General features: G+C 39.6%; 2 protein-coding genes across 4 annotated transcripts in view; one reads left to right on the top strand and one right to left on the bottom strand.

The window, feature by feature from the left end:
* The window catches only part of pex14 (peroxisomal biogenesis factor 14), a 49460-nt gene extending 47641 nt beyond the window's left edge, over window positions 1–1819 (bottom strand). For all 3 annotated transcript variants that reach the window (XR_014593333.1, XM_083919591.1, XM_083919590.1), the window contains exon 1: window positions 1764–1819. Coding sequence is in view for 2 of the 3 variants with exons in the window: in XM_083919591.1 (XP_083775717.1) it covers window positions 1764–1799 (36 nt within the window). In the remaining variant the exon portion in view is untranslated. The remainder of the gene's footprint in view (window positions 1–1763) is intronic.
* Window positions 1820–6539: 4720 nt separating this feature from the next.
* Window positions 6540–16285, top strand: dffa (DNA fragmentation factor, alpha polypeptide). Its single transcript, XM_083919518.1, has 6 exons — window positions 6540–6713; window positions 8352–8510; window positions 8597–8751; window positions 10777–10981; window positions 12257–12378; window positions 14535–16285. The coding sequence occupies exons 1-6, from the start codon at window positions 6623–6625 to the stop codon at window positions 14757–14759; spliced, it is 957 nt and encodes a 318-aa protein (XP_083775644.1). The 5' UTR covers window positions 6540–6622; the 3' UTR covers window positions 14760–16285.
* Window positions 16286–16330: the final 45 nt, after the last annotated feature.

Consider the following 16330-nt stretch of genomic DNA (forward strand, 5'->3'; position numbering starts at 1 on the left):
ATTTACATTTTCTGTTACTTTATACTTCTACTCCATTTCAATTCAGAGAGAAATGCTGTACTTTTCAGTCACATTGCAGATTCAGATAGAGAATACAACACATAATCAACAAATAAATGATGATGCACTACAATCATTTCAAATAACATTTTAATGAACCTGGTGGGAGATTCATAAGCTACCAAACTGTACAATGTACTTCAAATTAGTCCCACCAGTATCAGCTGCAACAGTGAAGTAATTTACACATTACCGCATACACGAAAAATAAAATCTGTATGATTACTTTTACTTTCCTTCAAGCTTTAAGGATCTGTACTCAATATTCAGAACATTAATAGAGCAGCAGACAAATAATTGCTTTTAATCAGATTAATGCTGCTGAAGTTAACAAAGACAAACTAAAACAGTTTAAAACATGAACATCTTTTAACAGCATGTTATACAGCCTCAATGTGTCCGTCTGAAAGGTAAGTAGAAGACAGTAACGCCTCCTTACCAGCTGCTTGATAACTTGCTGAATGCATCTAAAATCTAGTAAGGTAAAATGGGGGAATACATTAAAATCCACCGTTTGCATTGCTTTTGTCTAACCTTCTGCCCCATTTAATACCGCGTAGTAAAGGAAATATCAAGACAAAAGTTTGATACATGAGCGTAATAGGGTCTAAGTATGTTTTGAATGGATATCGGTACTTATGCACCAGTTGATTAATTATTGGGGCCCTAGGCTAGCAAACTATGAACTACAGCAGTGACAATGCACAACGTTTGCAATGACCTCCCGAAGGGGGCCCCACCTGACTCTTTATAAAATATCTTTTATTATTAACATATTTGAATTGTACATTTTTTTAATGTTTATATTCATATTTTGAAAATAACTAACTTTAAAAATAACTACAATGTGCACTTTTACTGCAGTTTTTTTTGTTGGTGTCATATTATATATAACATCATGGTAATGAATGCTGGTTTCAAGGGCCCACTTGTAAAGTTTTTGCCCCCGGGCCCAAACAGACTCTAGAATCGCCTCTGCATACATGACAATAATAACTTCAATTCTTTGCTTGGACCAACTGTATTTCCTGCTTTATCAGTCTCTGGGTTTGGTTAACATAAAATAAACCATTTAATTATTGGGTTTTAAAAATGCATATTTAATCCTGGATAAATGACTTCACTGATACTGAAATTAAAAGCATTGTAAATGTATAGTGTAAAGCTGTAACTGGCTTCATGTATGAACCACAACTATCAATCTATATAACGTGTTTTCCGGGAATGATCACATGATGACAGTAATTTAAACCAACACAGTGTTAGCAAAGAGCCCGGCACAAGGCAGCAGGCTTGTTTGTCTTGTAGTGACCTTTACACACCAGTTATTAACTACTTAAATAAGACATAATGGTCAGGTGGGGACCTACATTTGGTCATGGCAAATAGCTAGCCGACTAGGTACTGAAACCACATGTTTTGGTAACATGTGGTGAAGCACAAGACCGTATCCCTGACACCTTCCTGTCCACTTTTCAACACAAACACGTCCAGAGGTAACTTTTGAAGCGTTGCAGGAGCTAGCTAGTTAGCATACTAACTAGCAAGCAAGCAAGCTAACCTTCGCTAGCAGAGCAGTTATAAAAGTAACTTAACAAAATGAAGACATTCAAGGGTCACGAATATCTAAACGTGTTATGAGAGGGTTTGTATCTGGGCACCAGGAGGTTAATGTAAATTGTTTAAGGTGCATAAATGTAGACCTGTGTTGGAGGATCAGGTTCGTCGGTGGATGCCATCTTCCTTGCTGACACGCTGCTCGAGTGAACCACTCTCGATTGCTTTTTCCTGAAGTCAAGGCAAGTTTATCTGTGTACCTTTACATACAATAGAAGCATTGGAAATAAATACATTTAAAATACAATTTTAGATGAAATGTCATTCGGATAAAAATAATTGCAAAAAATAAAATCAAGCAAATAAAAAAACAGGAATATCAAAGGTTACAACACAGTATAAGCAGTTAATAAATTGTGTTCAGGGGCGGATTAAGGTTGTCAAGGGCCCCTAGGCTACTGTTTGTCCCCCCCCCCACACACACACACACACACACTCCTGTCAATTTAGGAATTTTCTTTAGTAGATCTTGGTCCCGCTGTCCTTTCAGTCGTTGCGCTTTTCTTTTTCGTGCTTCATTATCACATTTCCTTTCTGACATTTTGCCGCTATACTTTCTAGAAACCGTGAGTGGGGTATCATTTGACAACAAAACTAACCTTATGAATGCAGCCCCAGGATGGCAGCTGATTGGGTAAATGTGTCCCATATCTGTCCAATCAGAGACTATTTTCCTAATGTTTCTAAGCGCCCCAACAGGACCAATCCGGGGCCCCTGCACACATGGGGCCCCTCGGCTGCATCCTAGGCCAGCCTGTGCATTAATCCGCCGCTGATTATTTTGTTTACTGAAAGGCAGCAGGCAAACAGAAAAGTCTTCAGTCTCTTTAAAAAGAGCTGAGAGTTGCAGAAGACCTGCAGTTTTCTGGGAGTTTGTTCCAGATATGTGGTGCATACAACTGAACACAGCCTCTCCATGTCTGGGGACACAGTTTACAATCTCAGAAGTCTGAGTAGTTCACAGCAATGCAAAAGATCAGAAATGACACAATCACAATCAGAAATCACAATTATGTACTCAACACAGAAAGTCACAATTTCAGTCATTAGGTTTTTGCCAAAGCCCCTTGTGTTTATAAGAAAGCACAATACAACCAAATTTCTTATTTATAATTGTATTAATAATAATGATTAAAAAAATAAGAGAAAATCAGCTTCATTGGCTAATCGGTACGTGTTATAAAATAGTACAAAAAATAAAAACATAATTAGACTATATTTTTGACAGAGCGCACCTCTACAACATGGTCCCAAGAATAAACACTTAATATTTAAACGTTGTCTAAGGAGATATTGTCCTTTAGTGGTGCATTTTCCTCCAAAAATGTGTAATTAGTTGAAACAACAGGAAAAAAATCCAAGCAAAACTGGGGCCACCGGGGGCTCTTGTCGGTCTGGTTGCCCTGAGACTCCAGGGCCCTGGAGCACCTTTTACCGTTTGATAATCCAACCTCCACTCCCAGTCGACAATCCTGTCATCACAGCCCCGGCTGATATATCCCTATATAAACTGTAATAATAATGGAACATTAATCTTTATAACTGCCACCAAGTGACACATTAAAAGAAGTGAGATTAGCTTTGTGGCCATAATATCTTACGGAGAGACAATGCTGTCTTTATATTTCCCGAGAGAAGTTGATCGACACATTTCTAGTAAGACTCTAAGGCTGTGTCAAAATTCACTCTCAATTTGTTCTACAGTGCACTACATTTACGTGGCAAAAGATCAGCAGAGAGCAAGTAAAAGAGAGCGAGAGAGGGGGGTTTGAATATGTCCAGGGCAATTACTCTCACAGATATTTGGGACATAGCTAGTAGGTACTACACTATAACATTAGGAAGAAGTTCTGTCTCTTGGAAATCAGGAACAGTCCCACAACTGCGTCATGTTTTAATTGAGAAACCCCAAGTGGCCATTTTTCACCATGGGAGAGAAACACCATTCCTGGACATATCATTATATTATTGTAGACTAGTATCCATGTGTCTCATTTGACATACTACATTGTATTTTAACGTATTGTGAAGTGATCATGTTTGCCCACAAAGATGCAAAATTATAGTGGAGGAACTGGCACGCTGGGTAGGCCCCCCAGAATACATGTAATTTACGTCCCTGGCAGCATACCTAAGGACAGATAGAAACGCAAGGAGGGAACTGCAAGGCTAGCTGGAGGAAGCAATTCAATTTCAATTCAATTCAATTCAATTTTATTTATAATGCCAAATCATAACAGAAGTTATCTCAGGACACTTTACAGACTAGGTAAAGACCACACTCTATGATAAACAAAGACCCAACAATTCCCCCGTAGGGTACGGTGGCAACGAAAACCTTCCCTATAACAGGCAGGAACGTGAAACAGAACCAGCTCTGTGGAGGACGCCCATCTGTCTTGACCGGTTGGGGAGGGGAAAAGACGGACAGATGGACACAGAGAGACAAAGACAGATACAAAGACAGAGACAGACACACTTACAGTAACTATAATAATATCTATAGTAATGTGAATATGACTTATATGTTATGGCAGTTTATACAGCAGAATAGTAGAAACAAGCACAGCTAAGGTTATAGATTATAATAGCAGCAGGAAGCATCATGCAGGACCACGGCAGCAGGCACCACCACGATCAGCAGAGACCTGCGAGACGACAAAGCACAAACAACTCCGTGGAAGAAGCTGCATTAGTAACATGCATTGATGAGACATGAATGATACAAACAGAGAGGAGAGAAGCTCAGAGTATCTAGAAGCAGGGATCAAGCCCACTCAGCTTGCAGCTAAGATGTCACTATTTCTGCGGCTTTGTGAAGGCACGCTGGGTTTTTTTTTCTTATTTTCATAGATAACTGACACTTAACTTATTGATGTGATGACTTACTTTTTTTAATTCTTTGTTTTTTCATAAGAAGAGGTAGATGCATTATGCGAGAGCCTTGCTATCCATGTCATTCCTGAGGCCGAGGATGAGCTGCTGACTCAGTGGAGGATATCAGAGTTCCGGTATGTTTCAAGTTGGTATGATGGTATGGTTGGTAAGATGGTATGGTATCATGGTGTCTGACTCCATTTGAGATCTATATCGAAAATGTTTGATGACCTAAATAGCAAGCCTTATACATCACTTTACACTGACTTAAATAAGCTGTACTCGAAATACTGGAAAAAAAAGTGGGATTGTCAAATACCAACGTTTTATAATCACGTCGCTTGACATTTGAAACCTACATTCAAGAGCAGCTGGACCGGCTATCAAAGAAAAAAAGAGAAACAGTTGATGATACATCTCATCATATACAGTGTGACTTTAGGGTGTAGCATTGGCTTTGCTTCAATGGTTAAAGATATACTCCATAAGATTTGTATGTTTGTCTGTTAAGTTCCTATCTATCAAAAAGTGAGTTAAAACAATGGTGACTGATCATGTGACCCACTAATGAAAGTGCTTCTACTTGCCTTTTTGCTGAGTATTCAAATCTGTGTGTCTGAGGCCACATTCCCTCTCTAAATCCAAATGCACCATCATGTTAGTGACGCTGCTGACAGCGGTTGGTCTGCCAGTGGATCGTGTCACTGTTGGTTACGCTGCATTCACTTGTACTCAGAAATCAGGAACTATGGCTTGTAGTAAGTATGGCTTGTAGTAAGGGCAGACGTGTAATAGGAATGTGTGTGTGTGTGTGTGTGTGTGTGTGTGTGTGTGTGTGTGTGTGTGTGTGTGTGTGTGTGTGTGTGTGTGTGTGTGTGTGTGTGTCTGTGTGTGTGTGTGTGTGTGTATGTGTATGTGTGTGTGTTTGTGTGGATTGAAGAGGGTGACATAAAGGGGACGGACCGTAAGTATAGCGGCAAATGTGTTTCAATAAAGTTTACAAAAGACCACAAAAAAGTGAACACATAGCGACGCTGAACCTGACAAGTTGGAGGGCTCTGAAAGAACCAGGCTCGCCTGCAATTGCAGCTTACTGCCACAGAGGCCATTAGAAACAACGTATCTTAAATCTAATGGATTATGACGGTGGTGTGGGGGTTAGCACTGTGGCCTCACAGTAAGAGGTTCGAATCCGGGCTGGGAACCTTCTGTGTCTTTGCATGTTCCCCCCGTGTCTGTGTGGGTTCTCTCTGGGTTCTCCAGCTTCCTCCCACAGTCCAAAGACATGCATGTGTTAGGTTAATTGACTCTAAATTGCCCATAGTTGTGAATGTGAGTGTGAATAGTTGTCTGTCTCTGTTTGTCTCTATGTGCCCTGCGATAGACTGGCATCTTGTCCAGGGTGTACCCCGCTCTAAGCCCGATATCAGCTGGGATCGGTTCCAGTGACCCAGATAGGGACAAGCAGTTGAAGATGGATGGATGGATGGTCATCATGGAGAGAACACTTTAAGGCCATGATCATTATTAACACATTAATTTATTTATACATCATGTTAAATATACATTTGGAAGGCACATTGAATCCTTTAGCTCAAATGTATTTGTGCATGGCTACCTTAGTGGCTACCTTGCTTATAAGCCAGTAAAGCCTTTCATCAAGGTTGTGTGAATGTATTTTTCTTATTCACATATGTATCTTTGCTAATAATTAATCTTGTAAATGTATATTTTGAAAAAAAGAGACTTTTTTGAAAAACAAAAAAACAAAAACAACAACAACTAAAAAAAACGTTGGAAAGATTATCAAACAAGTTGGCGGAGGAGCCCCTGTTGAAGACCTCTGGAGTAAACCATCTGCCAAACAGGACTCTGTAATAGTTAACAAACGCCAGTAGATGGCAGTGTGCACGCTGCCGGTAAACCCAAGAAGAAGAAGAAGAAGAAGAAGAAGAAGAAGAAACCGCAGCGGTTCCGTATTCGAAGCATCCAAAGAACTTCTGCCTGAATCTGACAGTTCAACTAAAAGAAAGAACACAAACTCTGTTTCAACACGAACAACCTAAAAATGACAGATAGACCGTGTAAAGTGTGCAATTTCACACGACAGAAGTCCTACGGGATGGTAGTCCCCTCCTTGGATGAGCTGAAGACAAAAGGTGAGTTGTGTTCACATAAGAAAAGTGAATAATTGTGCGGCTTCAATTTTTAATAAATGTATCAACGTTATTCTATTATAAAAGGCATATTTAAGAGAGAAAATGCCTCTGCAGTAGTGTGTTTAGCGGTTACCTTAGTTTGCATTGGTCTGTTTTTACCAAACTAAAGGGTGCTGCCAAATGTTGTGTCTAAAACACAAATGTTGTGATGTAACATTACAATGATACGCAGCATTGTTGTCAGCCACTATTATTACCGCCATTGGGATTTTTGTTGTACAGTTTAAACTCTCCTATCCGCAATGAGCGCGACCGAGCTGAGTGGAGCTACATTTTCATCATGTTCAAACTCGCAGGAGCTCAGCAACATGAGAAGTCAGGCAGGACCTGCCTCCTGTCCTGCTCATTCCGAGAATGCGAGTCAGCAGCAGGCGTTGCCCACATCAGCGCACACTTGAAGGTCTCTGTAAATACAAGCTCCATTGGACAGTGCCAGATTTAAGTGCTATCTTTTTTCTAAACCAATCTACGTCTCAGATATACTTTTGTTATTGATAAAGTTCTGTAACTACGGATGTTATTAGGAAAACTTCCACGCTCAAATCCACCATTTTTCCTTTATGATCAGTCATACATTACAGAAATGTGTTGTTTAAGGCAGTACTGAATTATTTAGGTCTATAAGAGAGCAATGTACATTACATAATCAAACAAAGGTAATGTAAGTAAGGCTCAACACTAACTTTTCAAAGTTGTTGCCAGGCATGAGCTTTTGGTTGCCGAAACTGAAAATATGGTACCTTATATTTTTAATAATTAAGATAGGCTACTATGCAGTTATAGATCAGTCTAATAATGAAAATGTGACATAAAAGATTTCAAAATGTCCTTTTTGTTTTTTGGTTCATCTTTTTCTTTGCCATCTGGTATTGCACATTTGTTTGTGATGTTGATGGGTTAGTTGAAATTTTCACCCCACAGTCAAAGAAATAAAGTGCAAGCAAGTATAAGCATCAACATCACATGGGCAGCGCCAAAAAGTTATTTAATTGAGGTGCATGTTTAGCTGTTCCTATTATTCTGTATGTCAAAAAATGGTGGCCACGGATGGCAACCTGGCAACTGTTACTGTTGAGCATCATGGATGCTTCATATGTGAATTTAAATGTAACATTAAAGATTCAATGAGGACCACAACCAAATATATCATCGGCAAATCCACCAAACACAAATGATGAAAGAAATATGAATATATGATGATAATAATAATAATAATAATAATAATAATAATATAATAATAATAATATGCTGAAATATGAATATACACATTTTAAAAAGGAAAGCTTACGGTTAGTTTGGCAGAGGAGTGAGCAGCGCAACCGCTCAACAACATTGACAAATAGTAACAGATGTGATTAGAGAAGAGGTTACAGCTTAGATGTATTGAATTGTTTACAGAAGTCATTGGAATTAGATTGATATAATAGATATATACAACTTCCGGACTGGTTGTCCCTGATTATTTTTGCTATGAAGTATGGCTATACGGCTAAATATAAAAGTTATCTGTGGGGGATCATGATAAAGGATATTCAAATATGACCTGTAAAGTCTGTTATTTCTCTTTTATTCCCACAGGATGTGAGTTTCTAGGGTTCAGCCCTAGTGAGCCGGTCTCAGTGGTCCTAGAGGATGATGGGACGATAGTAGACGATGAGGCCTACTTTATGTGTTTACCTTTAAACACAAAGTTCATGCTGTTGCATGAAAAAGATACATGGTCTCCAGTTCGCAGGAGTAAGCAGTTTTACTTTAGTCTTTAAAAAAAAAAAAAACGAAATGCACATCTTTCTGTTTTGGTTCTAATTTATTTTTTATTGTAGTGGATGGTGGCACAGCTTGGATGGCCAGGGATTCTCTGGTGCTTGAGGCCGATACTGTAGACGCCTCCAGTGCTGCAGCACCCTGGTGGCACCTGTCTCAGCAGCTGAAGCAGGACCTTACCAGCATCATCCTCATGTCTGAGGCAGACTTACAGGTATCATCATTATACTTCAATTCACCAAGAGTGTTTGCTGTCTTGTTTAGCAGCATGCACTGATTAGAAAACAATAAAGAAATACTACTACCTAAAAAACACTTTACTCAGTTGTCACTATCAGCCTTTTCACCTTTGTCCTGCTAAAGGATAAGGCTGAGATGTACCTAAAACAAACATAAATTAAGGCTGCATGCAGTGATAAAGGGACCCTTGCGTTTGCGGAGCTGGCCGAAGTCTAGTTAAATACTACAAGACAGGGCTAGAGTCGAGCCCCATGTTAAGAGGCTGAAAGTCCTTGAAGCAGCGGGTTAGACTCCGACCTGCAGCCCTTTGCTGCATGTCTCTCTCTCTCTCACCCCATTTCGGATCTGTGCTATATAATAGAGGCTTGAAAAACTGCCCAAAGAAATCTGAAAAAAACACTGGAAGACAAATCATCTACTATTTATGTGCTCAAATTTGTGCAAAATTAAACACTTGATGATTAGACATCATTATCTGTGCATTTCAGAGAAGGGATACATTTTGTAGCATACCAAAAACTGCAGACAATGCAGCCTGAAATAGTGTGTGTGTCCCTTTAACTTTTGCTAGGGATGAAGAAACATCTCCAAATTGAGCAATGTTACTAGTTATGATCTAAAACAAAACCTGAAACAACACCTACATTTGTAATTGTTTGACCCTGATGAAAAAGCATGGGAGTAGGCCTTGTAATGGTAAACATAACAGCAAAACCTTTAATGTAACATCACTTAAGGGGAGACATCTGAGGCAAAATCATCTAATGCTGACACAAAACAAGAGTCAGCATTGGATAATGCCTATTTGCATATTTACACTCACAATTACAGGAAAACGGAAAAAATGGAAGTAATGAACTGTGGAAGTTTCAAAGTGCTATGATATAATATAAGATAATGCTAAACAGTAGTTAAAAAAGTTACCCTATTTACCTGTCACCCCTCAATCATCTGTAAATTTCAGAAAATACAGCCTGAAACAATGTGTGTCCCTGTAACTTTTGCTAGGAAACAAGAAACTTCTCCATATTTACCAAAGTTACTATTTATGATCCAGGACTTGCATGAGAAATGTAGGGCAGAATGGATAGTGTATGCATCAAGTTACAGCAACTTCCTGTTTTATGGCGAAATGTGATATTTTGGCGGCACGCCACTTTAATATGAGTGAAAACAAGTAAAACGTTTTCAGTATGATCAAACATAAGACATGTCTTTAGATGGGACTGAAGGTGATTGTGTTAAATCTCTAGGGGGAGTTTGTAAGTATGACGTGCGAAAATGTTGGAAAATGGCCATAAAAATCAAAAGGTCGAACTTCCTATTGAGTTTAGGACATCGCTCCAAGAGGCTTTTTTGTACATAAGGAAGAGTTCTATACGCCTACTAGTTTTCATAAACTTGGGAGTAGGGGTTGTATTTTAGAAAGCCCAAGCGAGTCAATTTGGCACGCCCAAGAAGAAAAGGAAGAAGAAAAGAAATGCCACCAAAGAAGTTTGGGAGTAAATTTGATTTATTTTAATTTCACTGTGCATTGCATATTCTTTTCTCTCCAAGACAGCCCCCAAGACAGTGGGAGGGTCATCGCACCATAGACCTCCATTGTTATCCAAATATAATTAATAACTCATCAGTGTGCCACACTGTCACACTGAATGACATGATCCTTTGCTAACATGGGCATTGTTGTTTATTACTAGTTCATCTTGCATCCACTGTAAATACTTACTGACTTGTTTTATTCTGCAGCTAAAATAGTCTTCAACAAAGGCACTGTTTACTTCCACTTTTAAGATTAACATCATCAGTAGAAACCTATGGGATCACAGACAGGGTAGGGAAGTCAGAAAGTATAAGATTTTATCAGCAGTACTTTTAACTTTGCTATTCACTCCCTCATTGTTTTGTTCCATTATTTATTTTTACCACATAGACATATTGTTCTCACATGTTCTCAGAGTTATCGTATATTATTGTGTTTCACCATCTGCTGTTCTAGACCTTAGTGGACGCCCCATGCCCTGAGCTAGCTTCTGCTATGGGCTTCCAAGTGCAGAAGGCCGAGGACCTGCAGGAGACACTGCAGAGGGTTTTGGACCGACGAGAGGAGGAAAGGCAATCCAAGGAGCTGCTCCAGCTCTACCTCATGGCTGCAGGGAAAGAGGATGGACAGCATGAAGAGCCAGGCCAGTCCAGCAAGGAAGGTACGAATATGTCATTGTGTGGGGATTTTTCCTTTTTACAATTTAAAAATTGTTCTAAATAATCTTTGAAATAACTTCTCGGTTTACCCTCTTTCTTTTATTTGTTTCAGTCTTTATTGTATCATCATCATTTGGCTTATTTTTAGACTTAGATTTGTTTAGTACAATAATATAACACTATTTTAATGATAATAATAATAATAATAATATGTAATACCCCAAGTGAAGGAGTTAAAGTACCTCAGGATCATGTTCACGAGTGAGGGGACGACGGAGCGAGAGTTTGGCCGGAGAATCGGAGCAGCGGGGGCGGTGTTGCAGTCGCTCTACCGCACCGTTGTGACGAAAAGAGAGCTGAGCCGGAAGGCAAAGCTCTCGATCTACCGGTCAATCTTCATTCCTACCCTCACCTATGGTCATGAAAGCTGGGTCATGACCGAAAGAACGAGGTCGCGGGTACAAGCGGCCGAAATGGGTTTTCTCAGGAGGGTGGCTGGAGTCTCTCTTAGAGATAGGGTGAGAAGTTCAGCCATCCGTGAGGAACTCGGAGTAGAGCCGCTGCTCCTTTGCGTTGAAAGGAGCCAGTTGAGGTGGTTTGGGCATCCAGTAAGGATGCCCCCTGAGCGCCTCCCTAGGGAGGTGTTCCAGGCACGTCCAGCTGGGAGGAGGCCTCGGGGAAGACCCAGGACTAGGTGGAGAGATTATATCTCCACACTGGCCTGCTGCCCCCGCGACCCGACCCCGGGTCAACCGGATAAGCAGTTGAGGATGAGATGAGGTGGAATACTTTTTATTAAGTCTTTGAATCTTAAAATGCTGGAGGTGCTCCTATATCTTCTAAAGTTGTCAAAAGTATTGATGCTCTTCAGTGCCACATGTTTCAAAACAATACAGTATCCACATTTGATACAACTGAAAGTAACAAAGCAGATTGACAATCACCTTTTCAACCCAAAGCTGCAGAGATGAATCTCCAACTTGAAACAATTGCTTTTTTTAAATAAAATGCATGGCATGAAAACAACTATAGATATCCTTTCTTAACATGCTATTTTTCTTAGTGCTAAATCTTGGTTAAATCAGTATATCACTCTGTTCCCTCTGGTTCCTTATTATGTTTAGGTGGCTCATACGAGAAGAGCTGTGCTTGTGTCTTTTGGCCACTAGGTGGAACCGTTGTTGCTGCTGAATGATCCCACATCTTGTAGTGTTTTATTGTAGCTATACCCTTATACAACAAATGATTCTGAAAGAGAATCCATTTTAATGTATCAGGGGCTGGAGACGAGGTGGATGGGATGGAGGTGGACTCTACATCTGGATTCATATCCAGGACACTGATGGTCCTGAAAGGCAAAACAAGCCCAGAGACCAGACTGTCCACTGAGGATCTGCAGGTACTTAACACCAACATGAGAGAAGTTATCCTTCAGGGATTTCAGGAAGCCCTTTTCAACAGAAACCCCACCACTTTCTTCCACTGGTTAAGAGAGTCAAACAAGGCTTCAGCCAATGATATGCGGTTTTCAGTTTCACAAGTCCAGCTCCGCTCCGACCGCTATTGGGAGTAGTTACGCTCAAATTTACCACCCAGAGCTTGCATCATTCCTAAGTATCATAGTTATTTACATTATTACACCTCTGCCCTTACTATAAGCCTGACTCAGAAGTTTGAAGTTCAAGATTTTAGATTACAGTGAAACACAGCAAACCTGGCAATAATGTGCTCCACCAGCAATCCAACTGCTGCTGACTGATGTAAACAGCGTCACTAACATTCTGGTGCATTTGCATTTAGTGGGAGAATGTCACCACAGACACACAGATTGGAATACTTGGCAAAGAGGCAAGTAGAAGCACTTTCATTAGTGGGTCACATGATCAGTCACCATCGTTTTAACTCGCTCTTTGATAGATAGTAACTTATTTATATACCATAAGATACCAGATGAAAACCTTACAGATTATATTATCTTAAAATGTTAAACAAACTTAACAAGCTAACGTCAAGCTAATTTTAGCTTGCTTGCTACATTTTTGCAGACAATGCTGAGTTAACACATATGTGATTTGCATCAGACGGCTAGTTTAAGGGCAAGAGTTGAAGCTCCTTAAACTAAGGAGTGTCATAAAAGAAGATGATCTGTTAGCTTCCCTGATCTTCTCCAGCAGGTCATTCCACAGAATTGGGCCTGAACAGAAAAGGCCCGGTCACCTCTTACCAGCCTTAAAAGTAAAATTTTAAGATCCAGTCTAAAACAGAATGGAAGCCACTGGAATGTTGAAAAAAACGGTGTGATGTGATCCCTCTTGTTGGACCGGGTTATTGGCTTGGCTGCTGCATTTTGAATGAACTGAAGTTTATTGAGGTTTTTGTTAAGTGAAGCATGCGAAAAGTGCATTGCAGTAATCTAACGATGAAATTAATTATTAAGTTGTTGTATTAGTTGGTTTCAAGATCCAAACTGCTCCACTAAGTTGTATGTTTTAATGCTTTGATGAAAAACATGTATCATCCCCATCTCTGCGTGTTGGAACCACTGTCTGCAGAAATGTGGAGTTGGTATTTGTGCCAGTCGTTGTATCAAGCCTCTCTTTGGCCTTTTCTTTGAAGTCGGTTGCTGATATACAAAATAAAATGCAAATAACAAATACTTGCTTTACTATAATTGCATTATGCAATTGCTATAATAAGTACAATGTTCTTCATCCTTCACTCACATGTTGCCTGTGATCTACCATACCATTAGCTGTGTAAAAGATAACACCAATGACCTTTCTGAGAGAAAAATACTTGATACTAGCTTTTCTGATAGATGATACTACCTGCAAGTAAGAAATGAACTAGCCTTTTTGAAAGAAAGATAATTGTTATTATTACGTTCATCATTTACTTTTCTCACAACAATATGGTTTATCTTACTCCCTGCAAGTGATAATGCATTTTTTTTTCTAATTATCTTGTATTTAATTAAACAGTATAATGTAAATAACTTTAATGCCTATGAATGAAGCAAGCTCTGGATGGTTAGTCAGAGCGCAACTTGGAAGGAGTGTGTAAGGGGGCAGGATTTCTGCTTTCTGGCAGAAATCCCTGAGGGATAACTTCTCCCATGTGCAATCTGCATGTAACAACTTCTCCCATGTGTGTAATGCACTCACACTACTGATAAAGTGCGCCTCAAACTATCTGCAGTTTAGCTGTAAATTACGCTACTGAGTCTAAGCAGCTGTAAAATTGATGAAGCAATCATGGAAAACTGCAAGTCCGAACAGAACACATCCTTACTTTATCAGTGACTCTGTCATAAAATACAAAAAGGCATTTACTTTAACTAAAACGCAAGTGTAAGATTTTGTCCCTCATCTACATACAGAGGAAGAGCAAAATATTATACAACACCAGTACACCAACACAGAAACTTCACAAAGGAGAGGATTTATTACAAGGATTTATTGCATATGTAGCTGAAAAATGATAAGCCAGTATAAAGTCTCACACGTTCACATTTTCAGTATTTGAAATGAGCGGTGTCCCTCCCTGTGTCTTTAGATGGTAGTGACCAGAGGGGTGGAAGCTATGGAGCAGGTGCTGGGCTGGGACAGAACGAGAACGTCGGCGCTGCTGCAGGCCTGTGAAGCCGAGCTGACCAGACGTCTCCAGCAGGTTCAGGCCGTGCAGTCCATCAGGAGCAACACAAAGCTAGACAGCAACCGGCAGTCAAGTGAGCAGAGTGAGGAGGATGCAGCAGAAACGCCAGCTAAAGGCAGCAAATAGGTCCAGGCTTTACCTGAGCAGAGACTGATAAGAATTCACACTACCTGCCGCAGGATCAGAAGAATGGTACTTACCGTATTTTACTGATAATATCCATAATGCTGGAATCCATGAATGTTAATGATGTTTGCCTCTTTTTGTGAAACTTGCAAGCCACTTAAATGCTTTCGCCTCAAGAGGAAGTAGAGTAATTTGCACAAGTTATGTTTATCAAAGTCATGATGGGGTCCCACCACTGGCATCAACTTGAAAAAAATGACAGATAAACATATCCATGTGAAACTTAAAGCAAAGAAAAACATTCTTATGTACTTTCTTGCTGAAAGTTGGATGAGATCAATACCACTCTCATGTCATCAACAAATAGGGTTGTGTGTAGATGCTAACCCTAAATTTGTGAAAAGTCTTGCGAGACTCGCTCTCCATTCAAGATCATTGCCTAACCATCTAACTGTAAACATTTTTACAGTTGCCTTTCGATACCTAACCACAATCATTGTGAGAGTTTCACAAATCTTGGGTTATCATCTAGACACGACCAATAAATAGTCCAACACATAATCCCCCTGCTAGAAGACTCTTAGAATCAAACTATTTCTAACTTGTTGATGAAAATCTCCTAATTTTCTCTTTATGAGCATAAACATGTAAATATACAATTGCCTAAATGTGACATTTTCCTTTCCATTTTGTACCACAGTCCTCATGTATATGCACCTTTGTGGGAATTTTCATCATTAACTGATGTGTGACCATTTAGAGAATCTTTACATGGATCAATGAATAGTAGAAATACCAAAATGCAGTCATACTGCAGGCAGGATCAGACTGAGAGACAAATGTGTTTTCAAGATATATGCAAATGCTGATGTCAACCAAATATGTTTGTATAAAAGCTAAGCTTGAATGGGGTACGCAGACTAATCATTCGAACAATAAAGAGTAGGACAAGATAAGATGTACAGTATATCACTTCATACAGCATCACTGAATACGTGGGTGAGAATGATATAGCTTCAACTTTTGAGTTTCATGGCACCAAACTTTATGGATGAAAGCTTGTTTAAGACCATCTATTATATACTATTATGTATCTGTCTCGTGGCTGTGTGATGTAAGATGGTGTGAACAATGTGTGCAGGTCTTTGTGACTCATAGGCCATGTAGAAGATAGCCTTTGTCATGTCTGTCATATCATCATCGGTCTCTTGAACAATGGACACAAATTGTGGTGAATTTGCGGAGGGATGATCTTTTAATATTATGGCTAGATTGAGATGTCTCCTTGGCCTTGTACTTTAGTATTGGATACAGAGAAAAGTGGAGCATTCATGAAGACTTACTATTTACTCAGTATTGTGTCTACATGACGGGGTTTCACCAAAAATAAGTTGTCATTGTTTTATGATCCTGTAAGAACTGTCATGTCAGTTCCCCGACACATTCACACTGCATTTAATTTAAACATGAACAACAAATGTTACGAAGAACATTGTATATGAGTGTACGTTTTGTATTTTACGGTGCCTTTATAAACATGTTGAATGGTGGTGGGAGGGGTTTTCTAAAAT

The sequence above is a fragment of the Echiichthys vipera genome (genome assembly GCF_963691815.1).
Source record: "Echiichthys vipera genome assembly, chromosome: 9".
Lineage (NCBI taxonomy): Eukaryota > Metazoa > Chordata > Actinopteri > Perciformes > Trachinidae > Echiichthys > Echiichthys vipera.